This window comes from Gnatocerus cornutus, chromosome 3 (assembly GCF_029298725.1).
Source record: "Gnatocerus cornutus isolate USDA-ARS CGAHR chromosome 3, icGnaCorn1.1, whole genome shotgun sequence".
NCBI lineage: Eukaryota > Metazoa > Arthropoda > Insecta > Coleoptera > Tenebrionidae > Gnatocerus > Gnatocerus cornutus.
The window spans coordinates 12313757-12341707 of record NC_142235.1 but is presented as its reverse complement, the minus strand read 5'-3'; the positions used below and the strand labels follow the sequence as shown (position 1 = coordinate 12341707).

The 27951-nt window shown below is 41.9% G+C and overlaps 9 protein-coding genes and 1 non-coding gene across 11 annotated transcripts; 6 read left to right on the top strand and 4 right to left on the bottom strand.

Moving 5' to 3' along the window:
- Positions 1 to 42: 42 nt before the first annotated feature.
- LOC148176988 (uncharacterized) lies at positions 43 to 4969 on the bottom strand. Its single transcript, XM_088032276.1, has 2 exons — positions 4776 to 4969; positions 43 to 1379 (listed from the first exon to the last, which is right to left on the bottom strand). The coding sequence occupies exon 2, from the start codon at positions 1361 to 1363 to the stop codon at positions 161 to 163; it is 1203 nt and encodes a 400-aa protein (XP_087888402.1). The 5' UTR covers positions 1364 to 1379; positions 4776 to 4969; the 3' UTR covers positions 43 to 160.
- Positions 4970 to 7437: 2468 nt separating this feature from the next.
- Positions 7438 to 7509, top strand: TRNAP-UGG (transfer RNA proline (anticodon UGG)). Its single transcript has one exon. It is a non-coding gene; the product is annotated as a tRNA-Pro (tRNA).
- A 392-nt stretch (positions 7510 to 7901) lies between these two features.
- LOC148176986 (coiled-coil domain-containing protein 124-like) lies at positions 7902 to 8408 on the top strand. Its single transcript, XM_088033245.1, has one exon. It carries the CDS (start codon positions 7902 to 7904, stop codon positions 8406 to 8408), a length of 507 nt encoding a protein of 168 aa, XP_087889371.1.
- A 3794-nt stretch (positions 8409 to 12202) lies between these two features.
- LOC148176985 (uncharacterized) lies at positions 12203 to 18753 on the top strand. The gene is made up of 5 exons (XM_088031720.1): positions 12203 to 12294; positions 13119 to 13393; positions 16664 to 16970; positions 17020 to 17973; positions 18216 to 18753. The coding sequence occupies exons 1-5, from the start codon at positions 12280 to 12282 to the stop codon at positions 18399 to 18401; spliced, it is 1737 nt and encodes a 578-aa protein (XP_087887846.1). The 5' UTR covers positions 12203 to 12279; the 3' UTR covers positions 18402 to 18753.
- On the bottom strand, positions 18679 to 21672 carry Prp40 (pre-mRNA processing factor 40). 2 transcript variants are annotated; one of them, XM_088031718.1, is made up of 9 exons: positions 21497 to 21672; positions 21179 to 21451; positions 21000 to 21139; positions 20849 to 20955; positions 20323 to 20801; positions 19547 to 20245; positions 19308 to 19502; positions 19045 to 19266; positions 18679 to 18906 (listed from the first exon to the last, which is right to left on the bottom strand). In XM_088031718.1, exons 1-9 carry the CDS (start codon positions 21497 to 21499, stop codon positions 18772 to 18774), a joined length of 2253 nt encoding a protein of 750 aa, XP_087887844.1. In that variant the 5' UTR covers positions 21500 to 21672; the 3' UTR covers positions 18679 to 18771. The 2 variants fall into 2 exon arrangements, with proteins under 2 accessions (XP_087887844.1, XP_087887845.1); XM_088031719.1 differs by having other exon boundaries at positions 18905 to 18995.
- Positions 21673 to 21861: 189 nt separating this feature from the next.
- On the bottom strand, positions 21862 to 22939 carry LOC148176983 (phospholipid phosphatase 1-like). Its single transcript, XM_088033244.1, has 3 exons — positions 22660 to 22939; positions 22462 to 22613; positions 21862 to 22416 (listed from the first exon to the last, which is right to left on the bottom strand). Exons 1-3 carry the CDS (start codon positions 22718 to 22720, stop codon positions 21862 to 21864), a joined length of 768 nt encoding a protein of 255 aa, XP_087889370.1. The 5' UTR covers positions 22721 to 22939.
- LOC148176982 (farnesol dehydrogenase-like) lies at positions 22892 to 24025 on the top strand. The gene is made up of 5 exons (XM_088031722.1): positions 22892 to 23087; positions 23232 to 23430; positions 23478 to 23740; positions 23786 to 23917; positions 23962 to 24025. The coding sequence occupies exons 1-5, from the start codon at positions 22992 to 22994 to the stop codon at positions 24001 to 24003; spliced, it is 732 nt and encodes a 243-aa protein (XP_087887848.1). The 5' UTR covers positions 22892 to 22991; the 3' UTR covers positions 24004 to 24025.
- On the bottom strand, positions 23991 to 25007 carry LOC148176981 (farnesol dehydrogenase-like). The gene is made up of 3 exons (XM_088031721.1): positions 24798 to 25007; positions 24297 to 24758; positions 23991 to 24259 (listed from the first exon to the last, which is right to left on the bottom strand). Exons 1-3 carry the CDS (start codon positions 25005 to 25007, stop codon positions 24059 to 24061), a joined length of 873 nt encoding a protein of 290 aa, XP_087887847.1. The 3' UTR covers positions 23991 to 24058.
- Positions 25008 to 25478: 471 nt separating this feature from the next.
- Positions 25479 to 26627, top strand: LOC148176980 (farnesol dehydrogenase-like). The gene is made up of 5 exons (XM_088032415.1): positions 25479 to 25610; positions 25652 to 25856; positions 25902 to 26158; positions 26296 to 26445; positions 26494 to 26627. The coding sequence occupies exons 1-5, from the start codon at positions 25515 to 25517 to the stop codon at positions 26533 to 26535; spliced, it is 750 nt and encodes a 249-aa protein (XP_087888541.1). The 5' UTR covers positions 25479 to 25514; the 3' UTR covers positions 26536 to 26627.
- Positions 26628 to 26707: 80 nt separating this feature from the next.
- Positions 26708 to 27813, top strand: LOC148176979 (farnesol dehydrogenase-like). The gene is made up of 3 exons (XM_088032588.1): positions 26708 to 26925; positions 27082 to 27549; positions 27604 to 27813. The coding sequence occupies exons 1-3, from the start codon at positions 26830 to 26832 to the stop codon at positions 27793 to 27795; spliced, it is 756 nt and encodes a 251-aa protein (XP_087888714.1). The 5' UTR covers positions 26708 to 26829; the 3' UTR covers positions 27796 to 27813.
- Positions 27814 to 27951: the final 138 nt, after the last annotated feature.

The following is a 27951-nucleotide window of genomic DNA, read 5'->3' as shown; positions in this document are numbered from 1 at the left end:
ATCAAGGTCATGTAGTTTTTGTTTTTTTTCAAAGACGGTATCTAAGTTTCTCTTATTTATTGCGATTATATACATAGTCTACTGCGTCATTTAGGTATAATATATACAGCTACAAGAAATATACAAACAAAAAAACAAAAAAAAAATCAGTACATGTCTTTCAGACGACCTGCACAGTCGTGTAGGCGCTAAAAGTCACTTTTTTCTCATTCTTCTTTCTTCCTTCCTCTTTTTTAATGACACTTTTCAAATTCCCCCCATCTTTGTAACTCAACTCCCCTCCACTATTCCACCTGCACTCCCTCCCCTCTCCAAAATCTTTCAATTTTGAAGACAGCCCGAAAAGTCGCTCCCCCATTGGTGAATACGTAGGAGCAGTATCAATATACCGGTACGCCATTGGTGTAAAACATCTCGTTTCGCTTTTACTTCTTTGCTTCTTCAGGAGTCTCGGCACACTATTGGTCCACGAAGGTTCGGTTTTAACCGGCTTGGATATAAAAAGAGCAACCAAAGGTTTCACCGGTTTTTTCTCTTTGAGTTGGCTTTTCGCGATGAAGTCTTTGTTGATGACGTCTGTATTGACATTAACACGCACATATTCCCCTCTTAGAACGTCTGGAGTGGGAGGAGAAGGCGGAGTTTGTAACGGAGGAGGCGGAGCTTTACCTTTCGGCTTTTTCCGACGTTCCGGTCGCTTAGGGGAGGAGCGTAACAAATCGTCAACTGAAGACCACACCTTTCGCAGTGGTAATTCGTTCTCCTTCCGAGTGACTAGTGGTGGGGGTACAAATTTAGCCAATTCCGGCTCTCTGGTAATCTCAATATGGGTGACCCCGTTATTATCAGTCCGTTGCAACAAATTGAATTTGCCGCCATTTTGGTTGTAGGCTTTCTGATTGGTCACCGCTTTGACCGCCGTAAAGTTAACGTAAAAATTCTTCAAGTTATTCAAGTTGTCGAACTTGAACACCAAAGCTTCGTCTTTGATCACAAACAAGAGAACATCAGGATAAGTGACGTCATTGTAGCAAACGCAGTCGACTAGATTATAGGATTCGTTGGAACTTCGTTTCGGTTCGGGTATTTCCGTGTCACTGTCGGAACTTGCCGAACCATTAGCACTATCAGTTTCGGTCGTTTTCGCCTCGTAGCTTCCATTTGAAACAATCGATAGTGAGTCGATATCGGACTCGAAGCCTTCGTCGGGGGTTTCCGGTTTTACGGGTGTCAACGAAAAGTGGGTGGGGCTAAGGTGGAGCTCGTATGACACAAAGGGCGGAGGGAGGAGCTGCGCTTTCTCCACCAGGGTGGAGAGAGATGGAGGCGTGGCTTCACGGAGAAGTAACGCGGCCAATGGCATCTTGCGATGGCATTATCTGAAAAAAAAACAGTCTTAGATTCTTTGTTTGTCAATATTAAAATTCCGCGAATTCAAGAATGGTAAGGAATGAGATTTTCGTACCGCGACGAATTTTTCGTGGTGTCACTGCTCGCAAAACAACGCTTGTGGGTCACATGGTGGGCGACGCGTCACGTGGTTGTGGCTATCTGGATGTCATCTAATAATATGATAGCAGCGACTGTGTCGGAGCCGCTTCGATAAACGCGACCAGGAAGTAGGCTGAGACAGTGCACAGCCGACTTTTACGTGGTTTGGGAAAAACGAGAGGTTTTTGTTGTGGTAGGTTTACCGACTTGGCAAAAATGGGTTCGTCGCTTATGTTGAAATCACCACTTAATCGCTCGATATCTCCGTAAAAAGTGACTCTGTCGTGATGATTTTTTGATAGGATTTTTTAGAGGTTAAAAGAGACTCGATTTCAAGCAAACAGTGCGAAAAAATTGGTTCCAAGTATCTCTTTTGTGGATGAGGAACTTTCGTTGAACATTTACTTTTACGCTAAAACTACTGTTACGCTCGTATATTTGATGAAATGATGGTATTATGACTCTATTGGCACTAAATAGTGTCAGAGTCATTAGTTTCTCTTCAGCGTGTTGAGCTCCGCCATGCAAAAACCAAAGTATTCAATAAAAATCGAAAATACCAAAGAACACAAATAGAAAGCGACATTCGCCTCTGGCTATCTTGAGTAGGTCGATCGCCGCACTATTCTGGTCCAGCAATACAATTTCTGTCAAAAGTGATGGAATTTCCCTAAAGCTCACCAGCACCCATCTTCTTACTTTCTCTGATTAACCGAGAGATAATTGGAACACCCAAAAATCTTTCTCTTGTTTCTACATTTGACTTTAAACAACATTGTCTTTCTTACAGCCCCTTGCGGGATTCTCCCCTTTTTTCACTGAGTAACAGGCACAGCCGCCTACATTCACTGGCACCGGAGGGCATTAGAAACGCCAAATAACGGAGCCACTTTCGTCGAAGATGGCTGCGACTCCTACACAATCGCAGGAATATGAAGAATTTTTTGCTATTGTTATTTTTTCTGGAGCATGGTTTTGACATTAAAAGCGTGCCAAGTTGAAACTTGCGGTTTTGCAATGGGTTGCGTTATTAGAGTTTCCGGCACTGGTTTGGTTCTAATTTGACGATTATTCAAGAATTGAGAGAATGTCGATTGTTTGTGAAATGTGCCGGTTTGGGGCGGTTCATTTTGTTGAGAGCAATTATAAAGCCTATTGAATGAATTGAAAGAAAAAAGTTTCACGAAAGATGAAAGGCATCGGTGATTTTAACAGTCGACTCTTTCGTAAGGTGTTATTTTGGCAGATAATGTGGGAAAATGGTGTCGGAGTGCTACCAGATCTTGTCACGGCATTGAGAAGACAGAGATCTAAAGACTTGCAAAAGTTGGAGTGATAAAATTAAGAAATGTAGAAGTTACGTAGAGACATCAATGCTTCGATGATAAGCGACGAACCCAGATTTTCTTAAAACTTGTTTATTTTGCAACAAAACTAACTAACGATGTCAAAACATGTTTACTCTTCATCTTCTTGTGCAAAGTGTTGTTGCTTTCGGATAAGTTTTCCAGAAGATCGATTATTTAGTTAGTCGTTAAACCATACAAGAGAGCGTACAAGTACCTCCCAGTGACTTTCTTTCAATATTTAACCACTTCTCTGTTAACAATGTTTCCTGAAGACCAGCGACCGCCATACCCAATTGGTATAAAATCTGGGCTAAATTTTTGGTGTCATTCTATTTTCACTTTTCTCACAAATTATCATAAATACATCTTTAAATGGTAATTACGTTGCGAAATGACAATAATTGTTTCTCAGCACGGAAGCCAACTTCCGCAATAATCAACAATTATAAAAAATGCCTTGACCATTCAAGATGTTCATCGTGACTCATTGTTTCGTAATGGCCGAGATCCGGAGATATGCACCAAGTCCGGAATTACCGGAGCGCTCCGGTTACGAACCTAACGTAACAATTCTACGTGACAAGATTTAGGGACGAACGTGAGAATTGTGCGAATTTGGGGCAAAATTCTGTTAGTTTAACACTACTGTTAAGAAAGTTGCGGAAAAAATGAACAAACAATTGAATTTCTCTAAAACCTTTGACCATCAACTTTGTCATTTTGACTTCATAGGTTAATTGTTAATGGGTGTGTTTAATAAATAAATGAATAAGTTATTACGAAAAATGGAAATATTTGGTTGGACAGGTCCGCATTTAGATGGGATCAAGGTTGAGGAATTTGTTGATATTAATAAAAGCGCATCGCTGAAATGTCACGACGGGTTTTCGACATGTTTGGGAATGTTAAACATAAACAAAATATAAATATTTTATTACATAATAAACACATAATGTGGTCGATGAAATCTGGGTTCGTCGCTACTAAAGTACATGCATTGAAATCTCTAAGTGACTTTAATGTTTTGACGCTTCGAGCCGCGAAATTTTGCAACGCTATTATTTGTGCTATTGTCAAGATGAGTAGATAATTTTTGGGTCAAAATTTCGGATTCGTCGCTTAAATTACCAAATAAAATTTCTAAATAATGAATAATAACTTTTAGATTTTTTACAACTATTTTATATATTTATGACAAAAGTTAATTCAAGTGTAAGAAGATGTTAAAAAACTGAAAAACTTTGTTGTTGAAATGATGACGTCGGCTCCAGATCATCAAATCACGGTCTAATGTCAATTTACAACAACAAATAATAACTCATTCCGTCGAGAAACTTCCAAAGAATCCAACTGTGGATTTATATTTTTTTCAACTTGACTGCCTGCTAGGATAACTGCGATGTGATGAAATCGTGGGTTCGTCGTTTAAAATTTTGTTGTTAAAATCTCCAAATAATCGAACGTCCAAAATATTGTACTCTTGCGGGTCAAGCTAATCGTTATTGAGCTAGATTGAGATTGTGAAAGAGCAGCGTAATTTCCAAAAAAATTACGAAGGCGCCAGAGCGTCAAATCTCCACTCTGTGTCGCTTCATAGTGCAGAAGCTGAACTTTTCTTGCTTAGATTTTTCCAAAGAATCCAACAGCGTCATCAAATTATTTATAATTACATTATTTACCAATTTATTCTTAATTTAAAGCAAATTTTGGGTTCGTCGCTTCTGTTGAAATCTCTCCTTAATTTCTATATTGTCAGGTATTACGTGGCTGAATGTTGATAATCTGTTTAATTTGATTGTACAAATAGCGTAAGTGTCTAAAAAGTACTCGAAACAAGTCAATTTCCTCTTTCATTATCAAAAAAAAAACTCGGCGAGGTTCGTCGCTTACAATAAAGTGCATTGAAATTTCCACCAAAATCCTTCTTTAACTCACCTTAACCTTATCCAAAAGAGAAAACATAATCCATAACGCCACTGCCACCCTCACATCACATCACAGCCCTCTTATCCACAAAACAACTTCGAATCGCGTCGTGTCTTCAACAGTCACACGGAGCGCACTGTCGCGTACCAAATCGATCAAGACACCTGTTGCTACTAAAAGTGGGAACCAACAAGTAGGCTGTGCACCTCCATGAGGCAGGTGAATGGTAGTACCCGGACATGGTAGCGTTCAGTTGCCCATCGCCCATGAGAGCGAACACACGTAAATGCCATATGGTTAGATATGGGTCTGAGGGGCAAGGTCAAGGTTCAATTTCGGGTCGGAGGAACCTTCATGGTATATGTCATGGTCGGCGCGCAATGGGATTCATGGTCGGATGGGTCGCTTTTGATGACTCAATTTGAGAAGTCGAGGATATTTGGCACAATTTTGTTGTCAAAGTTGCGCTATTTCTAAACATGTTACTTTGGTAAAAATGCTTCAGCATCTACAAGAACTAGTCTCCATAATTTCTTTCCCTCGAGGCTCCGACTACAGATCAAAAGCCAACCACATTCTCTCCGCATGTCCGATAATTACAATCATTCATCCCACGTTATATCCAACTATTCCCGCATCGTTGGTGATGGCCGCTACCACGAAGAAAAATAACAGAGAAAGTGGCGGAAAAGAGCTCGGTTTCGATTTCTGTTAAATTGAGGGATAGTGGTGACATTTTTGAGGCTACTATTGGAGAAACTGCAAAAAAGAAGCGGTTTGATGCGGTCTAGATGTGATGAAAATTGGAATCTTAAGATGTGGAGGAATGTAAGGAAAGAAAATTAGTTTAACTAAATCGTGACTTTTTTTTTGGAAGCTGTGGGTTCGTCGCTTGGTGAAAAGCGTTGAAATTTCTCTTTATTTTTTCAATTGTTTTGTCGGGAACAAACAACACCGTGCAAAAATTTTAGGAGTTCCTTGGACTTCTTTGGTATATTCTTGTCATGATGGTTCTACCAGCCTAGCTCTACTTTTCCGGTTGCAAAAAGAGGGTTCGTTTCTTATTCACACCGCGCGTTGAAGTCACTTAGAATTTTAATAGGAATTAACGGAGATTTTAGCAGGCGACGAACACTGATTTCGAGATAATCTTGATGTAATTTCCTCGGTAATTTCCTACAACTTTTGTCGTCGGAAAATTATGGAAATTTTAACAGTACGCCATAAACCCGTTCCTTCTTTTGTGCTATGAGGAAACAAAAGAAACAAAGGATCATCACTTATTGATTCCTCGCGCTGAAATCACCGGTGACTATATCTCACTACCGAGGGTCGTACAAGGTTAACCGTATATAGCACGGCAATGTTTGACACAGTCGGTGATCTTGGCTTCTGAGGAATCAAGAAAAATGTCGTCACTGTGACATGAGAAACATGACTTTACGTCAAGCCCGATAAATAAAACCTCCTCTAGAAGTCGCTGCGATCACTTTTAGTCAATTTTCCTTAATTGGTTTCGTCGCTTAGTTTTTTTTAGCGTTGAAGTCACCGGAGATGTCGACAAAAACAAGGAGATTTCAATAACAAGCGACGAACCTTGAAAATTTCATTGAGAATTGGAAATTTTATTTCTACTCGACACTTGACATTGTGCTGTTATTTCAAAAAGAATATCGCAGCTTACGGAAACTTTTCAAACGCATTAAAATTTTGGGTTCGTCGTCTATTATTTAAAGTTGAAATCTCCAACTAACTAGTTATAACTTTTAAAGTATTGGACCGATTGATATAAAATTTTGTATATCGGTAGATTTTGAGGTTTACTATCGAGTTACATAAAAAAATGTGTGGTTTGAGTAAGAGACAGTCACAAAAAAATAATAGATTTTTCGTAAAATCTTCAAATGTTGACTTTGTGAAAGAAACTACACTCTTCTAACATATAATTTTTTGATAAATTCAACAGTGGATTTACTGTTTTTTTAGATATGTGCGATTAAAATGGTTAGTTCTATTTAGTGATGCGTTGAAATCACCGGAGATATTAATGGAAATTGGAGATTTCAACAGTAAGCGACGAACCTTTTTTTTGCGACTATAAATATTTGTTAAGTGATTAGAAAACCGTTAAACGAAAGTTAAAAAACTTTGTCGCTCTTTAGAACAACACTAAAAAAATCCTGCTTTCACACTATAATATTAATAAGTGAAAGTAAAAAAGTATCGATTGATGGATTTTAAAATTCCCAAGAATGGAGAACATGCGGGTAAGCGTGCAAAAAACGCAACACTTTTACTAAGAAACTCAAAGCACGCCACAATTTCACGTTTTCTCGTTGTTTTTCTTTTTACCACTCTTCGCGTCACTATAAGCCCATGCATGCCCATTTTATCACCCATCAAATGAAGAGTTGGCAACTCATCCTTTCACCATCTTCGTAGGTACTCTATGACACCAGTAACAAAAAAAGTGACTTTCTTCATCTTCAATCTTCAGTGAAGAGTGTGAAAGTTTACTTCGGTTCATGAGAATCCTTTGACCTTTCGTTTTTATAACGTGATAAGAGCTAAAGACGCGCGAAAATCGATTAAGAGCCGCAAGAACTGAAGAATGTTAAATGTGGGGCACAACCGTAGTAGAAAAACGAGCGTAAAAAAGTGAGAGATGTACGGCTCAATGGTCTAGGGGTATGATTCTCGCTTTGGGTGCGAGAGGTCCCGGGTTCAAATCCCGGTTGAGCCCATTTTTTTTGCTTTTTCTTCGTGCTTGTGAGTTTCCACATCTTGTTACTTTCACCACCAAGTCCACTGAGGTTATTTTAACGTTTTAACCAGAAACAATTGAAATGCGGGCACGATTACGGTATTTTCCCGGAAAAGCTGTGGTTCGAATCCCACCCAAACCAGTTTTTTTTTCGTAATGTGATAATTGCCCTCGCCGTCACCAAAGTGGTCCGTTCTTTTGAACTTGGCCGTTCCCAAGGTTTCTCTTAATAAGCCTAACAATGCGCTTCTTCATTCTCATTGTCATTGTTAAAGCGCTTTTCGTAATTACGAGAAATGTTTCTATTAATTGCCATGAACAATGGGACAATCAAGCGCTCATGGCTTTAGTTTTGACGGCGAGACGTCAAAATGCCGAAAAACTCAAAATCCGTCGCGAAAAAACAGCTCAGCAGCAGCAGCGAGGAGTGGGAAGAAACCGACAAGAACTTCAAAAAGAAGCAACAAAGAAAAGAAGGCCACTCCAAGAAACGCGAAGAGACACTCGCGCGCAAAGCCGAAACCAAGAAGATGTTGGAAGAAGAAACGAAACGTCTCCACAAAGAGGTGCCAGGCAAAGTCACCCGAGCCCAAATCAGCTCGAATTTACCCTCAACCACTAAACGAGAGAAAGACAAGATTGAGGAGAACCTCAACAGAGCGACGGGTGACGAAGTGGCGGCTAGAAGCATATCCGACGCCATTTTACTCCTTCGCAAAGAACAGAAGGATAAACACCCGGAGAAACGAAAGAAAGCTTCTTTCACCGCCTTTGAAACCCGAAGAATAGAAGAACTGAAGAAAGAGAGTCCAGAGCTGAGACTCTCTCAGATGAAGGAGCTTGCGTTCAAAGAGTGGCAAAGACGCGAAGAAAACTAGTTAAGGTTATTTTTGGTGGAGGTTCGTCGCTTATTGTTGAACTCTCCGGCAATTTCAATTAAAACGACGAACTTGTACGGTCGGGTTCGTCGCGTCTTTCATGTTGAAGTCACCGCCATTTACCGGTTAATTTAGCATGACGTGCCCCCGAAATTGCGCATCTCGCACGCCTCTGTATGTAGGCCACACGAGCTGTTTTTTCGTGAATATTTGGGATCGGCTTTCTTCCGTAGAAAGTTGATGCATCGTGATGCACAGAATTCCTCTTAAAGTTTTTCGTGGTTTTGTCTTTGTATTATTCAACATTTATGTTTAATTATTGAATTGTGTCAACTCTCTAAAAGAAATGAAGTAATAAATAATTCAATTAAGTTTTTTGTTTAATTAATTGAGTTACATTCTGATAACTTCTGGGTGTAGTCAACGGAACAAATCACATTGACCACAAGTGGTAATCAAAATTTATCTCCGATCTTAATTAGAATTTTAATTGTTGCCAGGATCAATAAAATGAGATGTTAATGTTGTTAATTCTTGTAAATTGACGAATTATGGTGAAAGTTATGCATTCGCAATGGGTAGAAATCTGACGAAAGTTGATGGATAAGTACAAAAAAAGAAGAAATAGACAAAAAGTGATCATAGCGGCCTCTAGAGGTGGATTTTGTTCATTGAACTTGGTTTTCTTTTTCAGTGGGTCTGTGTACAACAGTGGTTGGATTGTTTCCTCAGAGGCCCAGATCACCGACAGATGTTACCATTCGAGTCCTATATATGCTTAAATCGTCGCGACCCTCAGTAGTGAGATGTTTCAAACGCCTTTGCGTTTCATTCAAGGTTCGTCGCTTGTTATTGAAATCCCCAAAGCGACGAATCCATTGCTCCACATCTAATCTATTATATCTAATCTATATAAATTCTAATCACGATAATCTTGATTTTAGGAAAAAAAGTAGGACCGATAACGAGTTCAGAGGAAAATTCTCTGTCAGAAAAGCGAGTTTCTTTGATGTAGGAGCGACACAGAAGATTTAAACTTTTTTTTCGGACTCAACAGTTTACAAATTTGACTTTTTAATTTAAATTCACAGAGAATATACATATTTTAAAAAGCATGCAAAATTTCAATCCAATTAGTCCAACGGTGCACGAGTAATTACTGATTAATCGGAGATTTCAACTGGAAAAAATTACAAGCGACGAACCCAAGCGCTCTATTATTCAATTGCAGATCCCTTCCCAATGATCTCAGAACAAATCAAAGAGCACCGTTGGACTATTTAAAAAAATCTGCGTTTTTTTCTCTGAAACGAAGTCGGATTTTTAAGAACTGAACCCGTTAAAATTATAACATTCGATCAATGGTTTGTTGAAATCTCCGGCAAAAAGATGATCACAGCAACTTCTAGAGGGGGAGTTTTATTTATGGAAATTGACACAAAGTCTAGTTTTCATTGTAACTGTGTTCAGTGACGACAGTAATCTTGTTGTTTCCTCAGAGGTTAGGATCACCCATCAACTCACTCACCCACTTCGTACATATACTTATGACATACCATCCGGCGGTAGTGAGATATAACCCCTCCCTTCGCGCGCTCGCTGACTCCAGAATTTTCTAGTGATTTCAACGCGCCCTCCCGACAAGCGACGAACCCTCGTTCTTTCGTTCTTCTTTTTCTTGCATGTTAATGGCGGAGATGCCGTCACATACCGTGTGTTAAATTGTAAATAAGGAAATAATAAGCATACATTATGTTTTATTACGGCTCGTAAATCTAAAAGTGGAAGCTGTCTTTACGCCACTTATTACCGGACACTTTGAACTTATAACTTCGGTTGCGTGCTGCAAGATCAAGGTCAGCTGTGATGGCAGCGGAAGTGGAAAGAAATGGTGAGTCTGCGGCTTTGTTGTTTGGGAAAATGACAATTTGCAAATGCACGGCGAATTGTTGTAATTGAGCGACAAAGAACGGGTTGTTTCCTCGATCCAGATCTAGATTTAGATAACAGAAGATTTACCAACGAAAAAAAGTTTAAATAAGCAAAGAAAAACTCCTAGAGTCACCGATTAAGAATTACGCTCGAGGGCGCCTCATGGTCGAGTCCTGCCCTTTACACGTACCAAGAATGCAACTGTTACACAACCATTATTTAATAAAACCTGGAGAATGTCGTTTGCATTGCAAGAACGCGTTATATAACACTAATTAACGACAAGAATTTAACACAGAAATTACCACAGTTTTGCAGAAATGAACCAATTTCGTGAGCCACGATCTTTGATATTTGTCCTTTCGCGGGGTTCGACACGAGCGCAGTTTGAAACTCGCAGCGCCACCTTGACGCGAGTAGCGCGACTAAACGTAGAAAACCTGTAATCCGCTTTTAACTGATGATTAAAATTTAATGATGATAAATTAAACTACTTTCCTTCGCTGTAATTGACATGTGAAGGAATTAGAAAAGTCTTCTTCTTTTTCTCGAAGGTTTGGGATGCTGCAATCTTCGACGTTCTCACGTTCTGTGGATAATGAGGTGATGGCGATAGTTTAATTATCAAAATTGTAATTTTGTAATATTACAAATTGGGTGCGATTCTGTGGTCGATTTGATGGACCTTTCACTTTTGGAGCAACGATTTGGAATTATAGGAACGCATTAAAATGACATTTTGTTATCTAGAATGTAACTGCTACTGCGATGTAAACAAATTAAATGTGTCGTGAGCCACCCATGAAGATGGTAATGAGAAACAAATCAAGTTACCCACTGGGTAGAAAAAATAACCGAATCAAGTGCTCTGGGTTATTTACCGTGGAGTCCAAAAAACGGACTATATTGCAAAAAAAAGATATAGTTAGGAGTCAAGGAATGATACTATATGAGAACTTAGGAGTCGCCTGGGACAGCTATAGAAAAATTTAGCGCGTTATTAATTCTACAGTTGGTAATTGACCCGAAACGTCCCACTCAAGTGTGACGACTATATCAACACGATATCACGATAATAAAATCTCTATTTGACATGAAAGTCTATAAAATTATTTAAAAAATGCGGCAAACAACCCTGCTGACCTTGACGACTTTTCCCCCCAGCTCACTATTTTTGAAAAATTCCAGAGCCATCTGGACGAAAATCGCGGTCAGCGCGTCCAAATAAGAAAAATCGAACGGCAATTTAGCAAATGTGTGCCAAATTTCGAGGTTACAGCCGCCATGATCGACACAACGAAAATGGCGGATTTCGTTTACATAACGAGCAAAATCGCGTATCTTCGTTGGAAAAAATCGAAGAATTTATGCGAAATCTATTATAATCTGTATAGGAACGTCAATGGCAGAAACTCGAGGTCACATGGTACTATCCACTGAGGAAAGTACCACGGCGGTACCATTTTCGCTATGGATCGACTTCGCCTTTAAGATTGTGGTCTGAGTCACGAGCCAAGGTGGAGAGTAAGAAAGGTGGTCGTACCAAGGTACCATCCTATATACCATGCGCTTTTTGGCATGGTTCTCGACTTGGTACCGCAGAATTTTGCGGATGCGTTGGAAAATCCGCGATCAGGATGGTTCTAACGGCGAGGACCCGTAATGGGCTCCCCCGCCCATCGTCTTGGAATTTCTTCACCTTCGTCTTGTCACCTTGTCCCCCCTCCAGCCGCCGTTCACATTCTTACCTGTCCTACCTGCGAAGTTCGACTACGTGGATGCGATCGTTGAAATCACCAGCAACAAGTGCAAAAAACCCTTATTTTCGCCCCGCGAGTGACCCGTGACAAGTGACGATCGCGAATTGTGCCCTCGACGTCTTCAGTTTCATCAGTGATGTGTCAAAAGTGCCATGGAATTTAGGCGTGGAAGCTTTTGAATGATCGGTCCCAAAGTAAGTACCAGCAAAGTCGAAATGGGCAGAAACGGCGCTTTTGGTACTGCCGTGACGTCATAGTCGAAATGGGGCGCCACCCAGTATTAGAAATTTTCAAACAATACGAGTGAACGAACTCCCATTACAATACAATGGTGCTCTTGCTGCTGGGCGAAGATTTTTTTCTCGAACACGTGACACTAAAATGGCGCCGGTTTTCAGGAATTCGAAAAAAGTCGGGAGATTTTTGAAAAGTGGGGCGCTGAAAACTAGTTGGCTCTGGGGCGAGTAGCGCTTGTTTTGACTTACGTAAGCCACTTGATCATCTCTATTATGGGAGACCGACAGGTGCACGCCGCGATTTCATCATTATTATTATTATTTATTTTTAATCGAGCCAGCCATGAAATCAATAAACAAGTGACATAACAGTGTGCAAGTTTTGAAATAAAACAAAAGCGCAATAGCACCTACTAAATTCAAAGTTGCAAGTCAACTAATTATTCTGCATGTCGGTAAAAATGGCTCAAAATTAGAAGTCAATTGATAAGACTATGAACTCTGCAAGTTTTCTTCACCTGTCATTCACCTTCTAAGCCCAATAGTCAACTAAAGCGACTGTATCAATTTTTCTTACATTATTATTTTGATTATTAAATCTTGGAACTTCAGAATCAGAAACTTAGTAGTCAAAAACTGGTACTATGTTTTTTAACATAAATTTTGAGCTAGCTTCAGAGTCAGCTATTACTACTACAGTAAAATGGGCGGCGGAGTCAACTGATGTTACTGTGTAAAAATCAAAGCTTAGTCGTCAAAAATTTCACCCATACTTTTTCCAGGTCTCCTCCGACATGACGGAGTCAACGCCCATTTGCCGCTGTCGCGTGCTTTATCTGGGCAGTTCCGTGCCCCAGCAGACCAAAGACGGACTGCAAGGCATCCAAGAGCCCCTGCAAGAGTTGTACCCTGACCAAGGGGCCACTGGCGCCCGAGGTATAGACAGTTGGTTGAGTGTGTGGTCTAACGGGATTCTATTGGAAAACGTCGATGAGAATCATAAGAAGATTACGAGATTTTTTCCGATCGAGAGCTTGCATTATTGCGCAGCTGTTAGGTGAGTGGTACCATCTGGTACTTTTGTGGGTGGATACGGAAGACAGATTTAGAGTATTTTGAATGTACAAAAAAAACTGAAATTTGGAGCCGCGTGAAGTTTTGGTACCGTGGTACCACTGCGGTACTTGTTGGTAAATATTGATAGGTACCGGAATGCACAACATGTCTTTTGATTGTACACATGAAAACAAAGTGAAATAAAACAAATAGTACCAGTGCAGATATGTGTGGTACCATTCTATACATTGCAAGGAAAGTCTCAAGAATGTTGACTCTTTACCTTGAAACCATCGCGTGCATGGACAAATACATGAGAACCACCGTAAAAAAGAAAATTTTTAGTACCACGATGGGTACGTCTCTCCAAAGCGTGGTTACCACCTTTAGACGCAAATCTGCACATTTCTGCATTTATCTAAATTGAAAATGAGGAATTCAAAGGTGGACTGCCCAGGTGGTACCACCTGCAGAGCCCTGCTGTGATTTAACAATCAACTTTTCTCGCAATTCCGCTCTCTGTGTGTTATAATATCATTACATACTTTGACTACAGTTATTACAGTTTTATGGTAGTACCACAACATTGTTTGCAAAGTGTTAATTCTGCATATTTATGACATATTGTCTTTAAACATGAAGTATGATGATTGAGAGGCGGTACCATTAAGGTACTAATTAGCTGAAGTTTGCGGATATTGTTGCGTTTCTCGGTTTTGGTGGTTTGATTTCCGGATGTAAACACGAAATTGTGGGCGGTACCGGTAGTACCAACTAAACGAACGTACCAAATTGATCAGATATGTCGACAAAGTGGACTCCGGTCACCTTTTATCCAATGATTGAAAAGCCTTTTTCTAGTAGTACTAAACGAAATAGTCGTGACCTTAATCGTGAAGTCTGGTACCACATTATCAGTTTTAGTGTTGGCAATGTTGTACAAGTTGTACCAAACTTGTATTAATTTATTGCTGGACTAGATTTGATTAATTTCAATTAGAAAACAAACGACAATTTCTCTTTTACAATTTGTGATGGTACCGCGGAGGTACCGTTACTATACTAAATTTTATTCATTAAATATGCTTGTTTTGTGTATAAATTACATATTAAGAATCTCGTTTGACTGGAAACAGTGTCGTAAATTTCGAAAATAGACATTTGTGTAATGTGTTAAGGTAGTACCACGATAGTGAAATATGAAACCACACTATCTAGATTTTATTTGCTTATTTATAGACGCATATACAGTAGATATTTATGGTTTCCAGATATTCTTAGCCTTGTGTACAATCGTACTTCGGTGGTACCACCATAAAGAAATAAGTAATTTAACACATCCAAGAGCACTGAAAACTCATCATAGGTTGTAATTACGACGCCTATATTTTTGTGGAGATAATTGAACTGCAACTATGACTAATGAACGCGACTGGAATTGCGGTACTACTCTGACACATCATACTTAAATTAATCATTGAGCGATGTGTTGTTTTTTTGAGCATCCGTCTTGGCTGGGAAAAGTTGATGGCTTGTATCAACAAAAAATGTCGGGTACTACTCGTAGCTGGATTATCAAAGGAGGAAACTGGAGGGTGGTACCTTGACAATGTCAAGAAAATTAAAGATTTTTTATTGTGAATGTCAACAGATTTTGTTGATATGTCTTTTAATGATAATGTGTTATATGGTGGTACCATTTTGGTACCAAAATTTTACAAAATAGCGAACACTTTGCAACATTTTTTATTTATAAAGAAGCTTGGCAGTTTGTTGTTGTAGTAGTGTGACATATTACGGTGGTACCCAAGTAGATATAGTCGTACCACGAAATGAAACGGTGATTTTATGCTAAAAATATAGTTCTGAAGTGCAAGGGAAGAAGAAACATAGTGTAAAACTGGTTTATTGAAAGCCTTATGGTAGTACCAAAACACATTTCAGCGTGAATATCGATTCTGTCTGCAAATTCCCTGCTTCTCCTTCAAAACCTCCGAAATAAATGCTTCGTTTGCCATAATTAAACGTAAAACAAGTTTCTGAAGCAATAAATAGAAGAATCAACCTGTTCCAGATCGCAGAACCGGATCTAAAATCAAGATTTGTCTATAAAAATCAGCAACTTTGAAACCTCCAACCGCAAAATCGTTCTTTTGCAAAAATTTACGTCACTGTTACGTCACAGTGAAACGCCACACATTTTCGCCAATGTTACGTTTACGCTACGTTCCGCATCGCCAGCGATATTGCGTTACGTTAAGTGTCACAGCCCACTAAGCAAAAAAATCATTTTGAACAAGGTCAAAATTTTTTCATGCGCGACGACAAATATGGAGGGCGGGTGATAGTAGACTGTTTTTTAATGAACTTTCTTTTGATTTCGCCCAAGGACACCATGACCGCCCTTGATGGAATATGAATTTTGTTAATGGTTGGTAACATCCGCAACTTTCTCTTCGACAATAGAAATTAGCATTCTTCCGAGTTTCAAGAAAAATCAAGGAGCCTCTGGATGTTATAAGTGGTACTTGGGTATGAATAATGGATGGCTATTGCTCATTGTTATAAAACCAGTCATTTGGAATTCTATGCATTTTCAGCTTCGCAATCGTTTTATTATCACTGGAAGGTTTTTGCAGGAATTGTTGTCATTTTTGTCACAATCTGTGATGTAAGGAGCAACAATTTCTCTTTTTTCATAGTACCGCAGCGGTACTGCTATATTTCTTGAAAAAAATAGTCTAGGAGGCTTTCAATGACATTTTTAGTTGGTACCCTTGGTGGTCACAAAATCCGTTAGAGCGGTCTCAAGGTAAAAAGTCAACAATCTGGTAAAGGCGTCCACACGCTGTACTTCTTAATCGCCGTCGAATTCCTCATTAACGGTTATTCGCGCTAAAGGCGTGGTCACACCGTTTTCTAAAGTCTGATGCACGCTCAACCTGTTCGATTATGTAATTGATGTGAATCGCGGTCAAAAGGGTCACATTCCACCAACCACAGGGACTTTTAAAGGGAAAGTTGGTACTGCTGCAGTACCGTCTAACTGTCTCATTGATATAACTGAAAAACAACGGTACAACTAATAAATCGTTTGTTTGTGTTGGAAAGTGCTGACGGTGTTGAGAATGTGACCTTGAAACACCCATTGAAGTAAATAAATAAGATTGCGATTATGAATATTTAATGATTGTGCAATGTTCTGATCTAACATTGAAATCTCCGGAAGTTTGGTGCAATGACACTTACAGTTTCCTGTAATCTGTTGCAGGTATGTTCTAGTCCCTGAAAAAAACACTCTACACAGCCCAAGTCCTCGTTTCCTTCCGTTGGATTCGCCATTTGCGAGAGCTCCTAACCCCACTCATCCGCCTCTTTTCGCCGCCATATTGAGAAGAACCACCGGGATCAAAGTCTTAGAATGCCATGCTTTCATTTGCAAAAGGGAAGTTGCCGCCAACGCGCTCGTCAGATGTTGCTTCCACGCCTACGCCGACTCCTCTTATGCGAAACAAGTCGACACCGCTGGAAGCATATATGGAACTCTAGCTTCAGACAGATTGTCCAATAAAGACAAGGTAGTTTCCCATTGCTCAAAATTCCTCTTAAACTCCACCCCTTTTCCAGGTTGAGGAGTGGAAGATGACTCGCTCCACCTCCGGCTCCACCATGACCATCAACACCATCGGTAACGCCAAAGACGACGTCAGTATCTACAACGGTGACGAGAACCACAAAGTCTGGGCGGGTTCCCAAGACAACCTCGACCAAATCTATGACGTTTACTCCGCCTCCACCATCAGTCGCCCCTCCCGCCCTCGTCAAATCGCACAACCAGTCGCCGTCCCACCTCCTCCAATCAAAGAAAAGAAGAAGAAATCCAAAAAGTCTCTCAGCGCTTCCCGGGAAGACCTCTACAACCCCGTCATGAACGGCAAAGCTAATAGTGTTGCTGGGACCATGATGAAGCCCCGCCCACAGGTTCCACCTCAACCAATGTACATCGTAGCACACCCACAAACTCTACCCAATCCGAAATTCTTCAAACATCACGGGAACACCTTCTCGCACAGACCTAGAGGGAAGGTTCTAATTCCGGCACGCCCCATTCCTCCCCCTTTGGTTCCCGTCGCTCCGGTTATCATTCCTACCACCATTCCGAAGAAACAAAAGAAGTCGAAACACACCATGGAGGAGCCGATTTACATGCCTAGCAACAGGGCACTGTCGCCAGTGGCGAGTTACCAACCGGTGAACTTCCCCCATGAAGCTTACTTAATGCAGCACTACGCCACGATGGAGTCCCAAGGGAAACAAAAGAGGCGAGAAAAAGGCAAGTTGAGTAAAAAGTTGGCGCAAAGTATGAACGGATTGGACGATCCGAATTTGATGGGCGGAGTTCCGCCCCCACCGGGCGGGGCCACATCGCAAGAAGAGAGTCCCTTCAACACGGGAATATACAGGAAAAAGGGACACTTGAATGAAAGGGCGTTCTCGTACTCGATTCGACAGGAGCATCGGAGTAGGAGTTACGGCTCATTGGCGAATTTGAAGTTCGCCACGCCCATACCGAACGGAGAGGTGAGTGTAATTGGTTGAAAAAAATACCGGCGCGTGATTTGAACCCGAGAGAAAGTGGGCTGCGGTTTCACTGTTTCGCAACAAATTCGCACGATTGATCGACAGATCACGTAGCCGGCTAAGAAAGTGTCCAATTAACACTAATTACAGATTCTTGCGTTTGAAAGTTTGAGACAAAAGCGTGTAATTGCGTTATCTGCTCGGGTAATTCCGTCATGGTTCATTTGTGTGTTTTTTTGCAGGTGGAAGACCGTGAAGATATTAAAAAAGAGCGCGAGATTATGCAGATGGTGCAGGATCTGGACCTGTCAGGCGATGAGCTCGAGCGTTCAGAAGTTCCCCGAAACATGTACGAGGCGCGAGGTGGTCCTCCAGGTCCTGTTATCGTCGCCGCCCCTCAGATGAATGGGCGTGGCCACCGTAGATAGACACGCCCACGGGAGGAGCCTACTGAAGTTGCTCAATTGTATTATAATTATATTTATAACCGGTTAAGGTGGGTAAGTATGTATTCATCACAGTTCAGTTAGACTGAGTCCGTGGCGGTTTCGGTCGCGGATCGGGATTTCATTACCAAATATTTATTGTATACCCTGTATATATTAGTACAGTATTGAAATTGCAGAGTATCCGATTCTCCAGTAGCAATAGTTTATTTTAAGTGCCATTGTTCGTTTTATCAGTGTTGGAAGTAAAGAAAAGGCATTTCTGTAACATACTTGTCTATTTTATTTCACGTATATTTAGTATGTATGTAAAAAATACAGTACATCTATACAAGATGGCGTCTTACTTGACCTATTCGCTTTCAGGTTCTTTCAACTGGGCTAGCAATAGCGCCCTCTGTTTCTCTAATTCTGATTCGCTCAATTCCTTGCCCATGGAATCCGGCTCTGGTGGTCTACGACCAATGTGTTTGTCCTCTGGAGTCCTCTGAACCAAAATTAAAAAATAAAATCTCCTGTCAACTCTTTAATCATTATTATATACATGCTATGAAGCGTCAGTCAATACAAGTCAAACTAAAAACAAAAGAGCGGCACTCAAAAAAAATACTCAGTGATAACTCACAGAAGGACTCTTCCTTTTATGCTTCTTCTTTGACTTCTTTTTCCTATACTCCTCTTCGCTCTCCTCTGAGTTTATGGAATCGCTCCGGGACCTCCGTTTCTTCTTCTTCTCACTCTCGGAATCGCTACTCGAGGACTTGTACTTCTTACTCTTCTTCTTCTTGGACTTCTTGGAACGGGAATGATGGTGGCTACACGACTCCTCCATTTCATGCTGAAAATCCTAAACAAACAATCACACTAAAAGAGTCCTGTAATACCGACTTTAAAGACACGAAGACGGTCGTTATCGGAACTGAACGCTTGGAACTCCTCTTCGTTTTCAATCTTCGCTTTGACCTCATCCCAACTCAGCTCATAGTCAATATTCATTTCGCGAAGGAGGTTTTTCAGCCCCGCCTCCAACTTCTTCATTCGTTTCGACTCCTCCTTGAGGCGTTCCTTCTCTTTAGCCTCCGCCTACAAAACTAACCTCAGACTGTGACCGATCGCATTGCTCTTACCTTCTCTAGAAGCGAATTATAGGTTAGTTTCACATTCCCAGCGTCCAACGTGGCGCTCTTCTTATCCTCGCAGATCACCGTCGCAAACTGATCAAAGCTCGTGTCGACTTTAACCTCAAATTCTTTCTCTTTGAGGATTTCTTTGATGATCTTCTTCTCGTCGTGGAACCTCGCTTTCAAATCCTCCACGTAGAATTTAAACAGATCTAAAGGGGTGGAGCCGTGTTGTCCCAACATGGCCGAAAAGCGAATGTCTGCGGAGATGATCGGGTAGAGCTCCACCCACAGCGACATCGAAGTTAGTTTTCCTTCTTCGTGTAAGTGGTCTAAGAGAGCCAAGAACTGGTCGCGGTTCTTCCGGCACTGTCGCTTCATCCGCTTCTTCTCGCGTTCTTTCTCTTCGATTTGTTCTTTTTCTAGGACGCGAATGTGCTCCTCGAAGACGATGAGAGCGTCTTCTTTATCCATCGCCAGGAGGTTAACATCGTTCTTGAAGGCCGTGTTGGCAAGGAGGAGAACTTGGGCTTCACTCCATGTCGTGTCATAGTTTATTTTAGTCATGCTATCTAAAACTTCCGCGAGTTTCTTCATGTTGCGCTTCTTCAGGACTTTGCCTTCTTCTTTCTCGCGTTTGGCGAGGGTGAAGACGACGTCCTCGTAGATGTCGCGGCGGTCGGAGTCACTGACACAGGACCAGATCTAAGAAAAAAAAATAAAGAAGACCATGTCCACATTAAACTCCGCCCATTGAATGTTTCCCCGCCCACTACTCTTACCTCCAAGTGAGTAAACATCTCATCACATTTATAATACTTCGTCGTCGATGAAATCTTATCACAGTTAAGAAGAAACTCCTCGAGCTGCTCCTTCGACTTCTTCGCCTTCAGCCGATTCTCTTCCTTCTCGTCCTTCTGCTTCTGCGTCTTATACGCGTTGAAAACTTGCTTCTTCTCGTTGAGTTTCTTGAAAGTTTCGTACCTCGGATCGTTGGAGATGATCTTCACGCACTGCTCCCACGAGGCGTTGGAAGGAACGTTCTTGCTTTTAAGGAGATCCTTGAACGCCTCCATCGCTTCCTTCTTGTCCTTGAAGACTTTGATTGGTTCGGGGGCGGGTTTCGGAGGTTCTTTGGGCGTTTCGGGTGGAATGGCTGGAATAGCCTCCTCGTCGGATTTCGTGGGGTTTGGGAGACTTATAGCGGCGAGAGTGGCCGCCATTGAGGATTCAAGAGCGCTCTTGTTACCAGGGCTGGCAGCTAAACAAAAAAAAGTAAGCAACTCCTTAGTTGCAGTGGAAACAAACCTGCGGGCACGTTTGGCGAGTTTGAGTTAGACGCGACGGGGCCTGTTGACAACGGGGCGGGGCTTGCTACATCCGTGGGCGTGGCAGCAGCAGAGACACCTTTTCCACTACAAAAAACGTAAGCTATTGGATAAAAAATGTCCAAACTTACTCTTCTGCAACGATTTTTTTCTTGATCTCCTCCAACTCGGGGGGCATAATCCACCGCGATTCTTTCGTGGTAACATTGTGGTAATAGATTTTACCGTTATCAGCAACGTATTCCTTCCATGGACACTGCGATAACAGCAACTAAACAGACTTGACAACCCCAAATCAACATAACCTCACCTCTGACGGCGATTTTAACTGATCCGGTTTCTGCCACGAGCTCTGTTTCGTCATGGAATTATAATAATAAGTGCGGCCATCGGGGGCTTTGTGCTCCGTCCATTGTTCTGTGGGATTCGGTGGCGGTGGAAACCCTCCAAAACCTGGAGGCGGCACACTAAACGGTGGGATGAGGGACTGAAATCCGCCCATGGGCGGCATTTGTACTGGAGGCATCAGAGGCGGCGTGCCCATTCCCGGGGGCGGGAAAGTTGGCGGCGGCACGTTAGGATCCTAAAACAAGAAGTTAGTAAACATAACCTCAAAGTTGTCGGTTACCATTTAGGGAAATTTCGAGACACCTGTAGACAATTTGGGTTATTTTAGCTCCTGGAATTGTTTTTAAGCGTCACATTATCAGATTTTTGCGTATTTTGAGCGTAACGGCGTCTGGAAGCGGCGTCGGATTTAGACACTTCGTGGCGACTTTCACGTTGTCAGGTTGGCAACCTTACATTCCCAAAAATATAAATTAATATTCTTACTTTAATTAAGCGGGTTTGGAAGTGTAAATCACTCATTTAAGGCAGATTAAACTATCTTTAGAATAAACAACGAGGTTATAAATATTTTAATTATTTTAAATTTAACATAAAAACGAAAATCACTAAAAGTCACCAATTCAAGTGGCGCGCGATTCAAATTTAAATCTTTCTTTGGGTTTTGTCGTACAAATTAACACTAGCTAGCGCGGCCACCGCGGCCACCGCGGCTCCAATCACCGCCCCTGCTAGTACGTCCTCCGGATGGTGTTTATAGTCGGAAATACAACTCGTCGCAACGTACAGAGGCAAAACCATAATAAAGCTTTCGATTGCTACTTTGAACAACGAGGAGGTCCCCCAGGTAATTCTTTTGTGGACAAGGATGGCTACAAACACCGCGCAGAAAGTGGAGAATGACGTGTGACCTGAAGGAAAGGAAAGTCTGCTGTTAATACTAAAATTCTTGTTGGTACACTCGTAGTCTATGTGGTAGATATTGTGGTTTTCTGGAAGCGTACAGTTGATGCTGGGGGCACAAGCGGCGAAGAAGTGGGGGCGGAGACGCCCGATAAAACCTTTGATTGCTGTTCCTATGAGGATGGTGGTCAAGACACCGAAAGCGAAGGAGACAAGGACTTGGTAGGCGCGATTGAAGTATTTCCACAGCGGGATCTTTTCTTTGGAGTTGAAGTAGAGAAACTCAATGGTGATGATCTATAAGAAGAGGTAATATTAAACGTATAAGTATGGGGACCTTACCGTGGCGACACAGAAAAGACAGACCAGAGGATGGAAAAAATCGTTATGAATGGAGCTCTCCTTCAGAGGGTACATAATAGTCTCGTCATTGCAGAAGAATCCACGTCTATGAATAATGTTGGTGCTTTTGATGACCGGCGTCGGAATCCCAACTAAACAATCCCATGTTACGTACATCACTTTTTCCAACAATTTTACCTGCGCTCAAGATGATGGTGTCCAAGAAAATTTGTCGTATTGACCACGTCGCTTCTTCCATTTTCGTGGACTTCGTGATAGCCCCGAATCATCGAAGGAACTGTTATTCGACCCGACTTTATTAGAGAAAAAATCATCAGGACCGGCCGAGCCACTTTCGATTTCTGAAGAATTTTCGGAGGTTTGTAGGCTGCTGGGACGATCACCATGTCAACGAGCATAATGACCCGGGGAGAAAAATTTGGGGGGTCACTTAGAGGAACGTGGGACAAACTTGCTCACGTTTGTCTAGTGCTGTGACGGCTTCTCCGCGAGACTTTCTGGAGGGATAAATGGACCGTTGGGAAGGAAAAGTGGCTGTTGTGACCGGTGCGAGCATCGGAATAGGTCCGTGTCTTTTGAAAACGTTGGCCGAGAAAGGAATGAAGGTAAAAAACGAAAAAAAAATTAATGCATCGATTTGATGCTAAGTGGGCCTTGTTTTGTCGATCGGCACTTGTCCTAGTAACCGTAGGAAGTAGGGGAAGGTGGAACAAAATCGACCCACTAAACTGTATTTTATTGTTGTTTAGGTGGTGGGTTTAGCCCGCCTTACCCACCGCCTTCAAGATCTCGCCGCCACATCCACCCCCGGCCAGATCATCCCTTTGAAGTGCGACATCGCTAAAGAAGACGACATCTTGAAGACCTTCCAGTTCGTGACTGAAAAAATCGGAGCAATCCACGTTCTTATCAACAACGCCGGTCTCAGTAGATGCACCACACTTCTAGGTAATTGTCATTTTTGCCGCCATCTTACAAATTGGGGCTTTTTGCAGAAGGCAGCACCAAAGAATGGAAACGCGTCTTCGAAGTTAACGTCATGGCGCTTTGTATATGTACGAGGGAGGCTATAAAAGTGATGAAACGGTACAATATTGCCGGCCATATTGTTCACATGAACTCCATTACGGGGCATCAGGTTCCAAATATGGCGGAACCTAACTTAAATGTGTATCCAGCATCAAAGTTTGCTGTGACGGCGTTAACTGAAAGTTTGCGACAAGAACTGAGATATGGGGGAAGTAGAATCAAAGTGACAGTAAGTGGCCGCCATCTTAGAAACCATATTTAAGTCAGTTTTTAGAGTATAAGTCCTGGATTGGTTACGGGGGAAATTCAAGATGGCTTTTCCAACGATGAGGAAATTCCCGCCCTCAAACCCGAAGACATTGTAGAAGCTGTCATTTACGTCTTGTCAACCGGACCAAACGTCCAGGTAGTACCAATTAAAAAGGAAAAAAAATAGAAGTGTTTTTTTAGGTGCAGGAGCTAACAATACGACCTCTGGGTGAAATCTTTTAACTTTTATTACCAACATAACAAAAACCTGAAGTATTATAGCACCTCTTTTGAAGATTCAAACGGGCTCCCCTAGAGGGCGCATCATGATTTCTTGAATCTGCACATGTGGGGGCGTCGATAGTATATAAACGACGCCATCTGCGACGTCCTCGCTCTTTAATTTAGGCATCGCGTTGTACAATTTAGCCCAATCTTGATTCTTATCTAAATTTGAAGCAGTACCAAACTCCGTGTCCACAGGACCTGGGCTTAAACTCTACAAAAATTTTGAAATTCCCGCAATTTTTGCTTACCGTGATCCTAATGTTACTTTTCAAAGCCACCAATTCTTGTCGCAGCGTCTCGGTCAGGGCCGTAACTGCAAATTTCGAGGCCGAGTACATGTTCAGCTGCGGGACCGGAGCCACGTAGTGCCCCAAAATACTGTTAATATGTATCACGTGACCATCGATTTTGTTCTCAATCATGTGATCTAAGGCTTCTCGCGTTGCTATGGTGAGGCCCAAAACATTGGTATCTAGGACACGCTTCCACATCTCTGTGCTTCCACCAATCAGAGTGTTCGGTTGGGATAAACCTGCGTTGTTGACAAGGACAGCGACAGGTCCCAGGTTGTCTTTGATCCATTTAAAAGCGGCTTTGATATCACTTTCCACAGTGATGTCACATTGACAAGAAAACAGTTTCCCGGGGAAATTTTCCAGGGTTTGGGCAAGTTGGTCGATGCGGTCTTTGCGACGAGCCAAGCCTACAACCTTTGGGGAAATTAGGTTTTAGGTTGGAGGGGAGGTTACCTGGAGGCCTTCTTTGACGAGGATTTCGGCTATGGCGGCGCCACAACCAGCACTAGCACCAGTGACAACAGCGATTTTGCCTCGCCAGCGATCCATCGAGAGCACCATTTCACCTGCGAAAGTAAAATTGCTTAGTCTGTTACAAGGACTGCTGAAAGTAAAAGTCGTTCGACGGGGATCTCGAGGGGGGGAGTTATTTAATAGCCACATTAAAGTGATAAGCGATATGTAAATAAATAATTGCGATAGAATGACATCGTCTTGTTTATTTGTTAAGTTGGTTGAACAACCTTTCAGTCCTGAAGTTTAAAAATTCAAGTCGTGGTTAAGACGCCATTTTAAATGTTAAGATGGCGACTACATGACGTCATTAAATGTCAGACTTTTAGAAGTTTTGACATTTGTACTGCCCTGTCTTTATTTTATTTTGGCAAGCTTGTTCGGCTGTCAAAACGCAAAAAAGCATCAACTGTGCTATTGGTGACAACCGACCAGAACCAACCAAAATTCACAAAAAATTAAATTTTCTATTTTAGAAACTGCGCCTCAAATCTGTTGTTGTTCTCTTGACTGTCCTAATTTTCCTTTCATTTCTTTTAATAAATAATATAATAATAAAATCGATGACAATGTTTTGATCGCGTTGCCTTGTCAAAATCGATCGATTTACATACTTTCAATTCGGTTATAATTGACAGTCTAACGCCTATCGCGACCATGGAACGTTGGCAAGGCAAAATCGCCGTCGTCACAGGCGCCAGTAGTGGCATCGGAGCCGCCATTTCCAAAATGCTAGTCAAAAATGGCGTCAAAGTAAGCTCCCAACCTCACTTTCTCATTCTCCCTTTTTATAGGTCATAGGACTCGCTCGTCGCGTCGAGCGAATCGAAGAGCTCGCTTGTAACCTCACCGACCAACCAGGAGAGCTCTTTGCGATCGCGTGTGACGTCACCAAGGAAGATGACATCATCAATTCGTTTAAATGGGTGACGGATAATGTCGGACCAGTTCACATCCTAATTAACAACGCCGGATTAACCAGGCCTACCAATCTAACAGGTAAGAAGAAAATCAAAAGTTACTAAGCAGACATTTTGTTTCAAGATGGTGCCACCGACATGTGGCGGCAAGTTTTTGATGTTAACGTGATGGCACTGTGTATTTGTACCAGGGAAGCTGTCAAAATTATGAAAGAAAACAAAATTGACGGGCACGTGGTACATATGAATGCGATCACGGGGCATACTGTTTGTAATGTTCCCAATTTCAATGTGTATCCGGCGTCGAAATTCGCTGTTACGGCCCTGGCGGAAACGCTGAGACAAGAGCTAGTGAGGGAGGAAAGTAAGATCAAGGTGACGGTAAGTAGTCACTGTTTTGTTTTTTCCATAGCCTACTGTAGTCACGTTTTGACGTTGTAGTTTTCCAGTGCCTACTATCATCATAATTTTTTATAAATATTTTTCCATAGCATACTCCAATTCGTTTTTTTTTGTAGAGTATCAGCCCTGGAGTGGTGCGCACGGAATTTCAAGAGGGCTTTGCCGAGGACGGAACCAGAGAAATACTCTCTGAAATGCCGGCCTTGAACCCTGAAGCCATCGCCAACGCTATTATTTACGTTCTCTCTACGGATCCTTCAGTTCAGGTTCGGTCTTGCCCATAATGACAATAGGAAATAACAAAATTTTTTTAGGTCACCGAGGTGACTATACGACCAGTCGGGGAAGTATTTTAAAAAAATAAAGAAAGTATAAAAATATGTAGAATCTACCTAGTTGAGCACGAATTGATTGTATAACGACCCAAATAAAGTGTTTGTTTGATGAATCCGCCTTGTTAAGTGTCCGATAATGACGATGACTGTTAGTTTTCAAGGACTCGTTATTGTATAAGAATTGCGTAATTTCTATTGCACAACAAATTTTGGCAATGAAACATTTTTTAATATATAAAAGATGAATCAGTTTCTACGATCAGTTCCTCTTCAGAGCTCTCACGCGACTTGTCTATCGAGTTAACTAAGAAAACAATGGAACGGTGGATAGGAAAAGTGGCTATAGTTACGGGGGCTAGTGCGGGGATGGGGGCTGCCATCGCCAAGACTCTAGTCCTCAAAGGACTAAAAGTGAGTAATCGAAGTATTGATCGCACCTAAAATAGATTGCGTGTTCAAGTATTCATGATTTGTCACCGCTCACTACGATCGCATTATTTTTATTACTATCTAGTGTGCTACGCTCGTGGTTTAATTGTCAGCGGTTCTAAACACGTTTTTTCCAAGGTCGCCGGTTTGGCCCGCCGCATCGAGCGCATCCAAGACCTCGCCGCCTCCTTGCACGACGCTCCCGGAAAACTCTACCCACTCCGTTGCGACATCACCAGCGAAGAAGCCATTCTGAAGTCGTTCAAATGGGTGAACGACAACGTCGGTCCTGTCCAAATCCTCGTCAACAACGCCGGGCTAACGAGACCTACGAACCTCGTGGAGGGCGCGACTGAAGAGTGGCGGCGCGTCTTCGACGTCAACGTCATGGCACTCTGTATATGCACGCGGGAAGCGGTCAAAATTATGCGCGAAAACAATCTAGAAGGTCATGTGATTCACATGAATGCGATCGCGGGACATTACGTGCCGAACATGCCCGAGCCGAATTTCAACGTGTATCCTGCGTCTAAGTTTGCGGTTACGGCGTTGACGGAGAGCTTACGGCAGGAGCTGAGATTCCATAAGTGTCCCATCAAGGTCACGGTAAGTAACGTAACGTAACGTTAAACATAAGTTTCAGTATTTTTTGTGGTGTAGAGTATCAGTCCAGGAGTGGTGCGCACGGAATTCCAAGAGGGCTTCCCGGATGATGGGACAAAGGAGGCGCTACAAGGAATGCCGGCCCTGCGTCCTGAAGATATTTCAGAGGCGGTGGTTTACATTCTGGGGACGGGACCGAACGTGCAGGTCCACGAACTGACAGTCCATCCTCTTGGGGAACTTTTTTAACACGTTTTCGTGTTTTTTTTTTAAATAAAGTTCCAACAAAATTGTGTTTTTTTTCACTTTTGAGAACTGCTGTCCGTGCGCGCATTTATTTACATCATAAAAAATATTAATTATTAAGATCTTATCAGACTTTTTAATCATCCACAAAGAATTTAC

Coding starts and splice junctions, on each gene's coding strand:
- LOC148176988 (XM_088032276.1), bottom strand. CDS start 1,363: ATGCCATTGGCCGCGTTACTTCTCCGTGAAGCCACGCCTCCATCTCTC.
- LOC148176986 (XM_088033245.1), top strand. CDS start 7,902: ATGCCGAAAAACTCAAAATCCGTCGCGAAAAAACAGCTCAGCAGCAGC.
- LOC148176985 (XM_088031720.1), top strand. Junction 13,394..16,663: donor CATTATTGCGCAGCTGTTAG/GTGAGTGGTACC, acceptor AATCTGTTGCAG/GTATGTTCTAGTCCCTGAAA. Junction 17,974..18,215: donor CGCCCATACCGAACGGAGAG/GTGAGTGTAATT, acceptor GTTTTTTTGCAG/GTGGAAGACCGTGAAGATAT.
- Prp40 (XM_088031718.1), bottom strand. Junction 21,140..21,178: donor AGTTAAAATCGCCGTCAGAG/GTGAGGTTATGT, acceptor AAGTCTGTTTAG/TTGCTGTTATCGCAGTGTCC. Junction 19,503..19,546: donor ATAATTCGCTTCTAGAGAAG/GTAAGAGCAATG, acceptor TTAGTTTTGTAG/GCGGAGGCTAAAGAGAAGGA.
- LOC148176983 (XM_088033244.1), bottom strand. CDS start 22,720: ATGGAAGAAGCGACGTGGTCAATACGACAAATTTTCTTGGACACCATC. Junction 22,614..22,659: donor CACCATCATCTTGAGCGCAG/GTAAAATTGTTG, acceptor GGGATTGTTTAG/TTGGGATTCCGACGCCGGTC. Junction 22,417..22,461: donor GTCTTTTCTGTGTCGCCACG/GTAAGGTCCCCA, acceptor CTCTTCTTATAG/ATCATCACCATTGAGTTTCT.
- LOC148176982 (XM_088031722.1), top strand. CDS start 22,992: ATGGACCGTTGGGAAGGAAAAGTGGCTGTTGTGACCGGTGCGAGCATC. Junction 23,431..23,477: donor TAGATGCACCACACTTCTAG/GTAATTGTCATT, acceptor GGCTTTTTGCAG/AAGGCAGCACCAAAGAATGG. Junction 23,918..23,961: donor CAACCGGACCAAACGTCCAG/GTAGTACCAATT, acceptor GTGTTTTTTTAG/GTGCAGGAGCTAACAATACG.
- LOC148176981 (XM_088031721.1), bottom strand. CDS start 25,007: ATGTGGCTATTAAATAACTCCCCCCCTCGAGATCCCCGTCGAACGACT. Junction 24,759..24,797: donor TCGTCAAAGAAGGCCTCCAG/GTAACCTCCCCT, acceptor ATTTCCCCAAAG/GTTGTAGGCTTGGCTCGTCG. Junction 24,260..24,296: donor AAAGTAACATTAGGATCACG/GTAAGCAAAAAT, acceptor AAATTTTTGTAG/AGTTTAAGCCCAGGTCCTGT.
- LOC148176980 (XM_088032415.1), top strand. CDS start 25,515: ATGGAACGTTGGCAAGGCAAAATCGCCGTCGTCACAGGCGCCAGTAGT. Junction 25,611..25,651: donor TAGTCAAAAATGGCGTCAAA/GTAAGCTCCCAA, acceptor CCCTTTTTATAG/GTCATAGGACTCGCTCGTCG. Junction 26,446..26,493: donor CTACGGATCCTTCAGTTCAG/GTTCGGTCTTGC, acceptor AAATTTTTTTAG/GTCACCGAGGTGACTATACG.
- LOC148176979 (XM_088032588.1), top strand. CDS start 26,830: ATGGAACGGTGGATAGGAAAAGTGGCTATAGTTACGGGGGCTAGTGCG. Junction 26,926..27,081: donor TAGTCCTCAAAGGACTAAAA/GTGAGTAATCGA, acceptor GTTTTTTCCAAG/GTCGCCGGTTTGGCCCGCCG. Junction 27,550..27,603: donor AGTGTCCCATCAAGGTCACG/GTAAGTAACGTA, acceptor TTTGTGGTGTAG/AGTATCAGTCCAGGAGTGGT.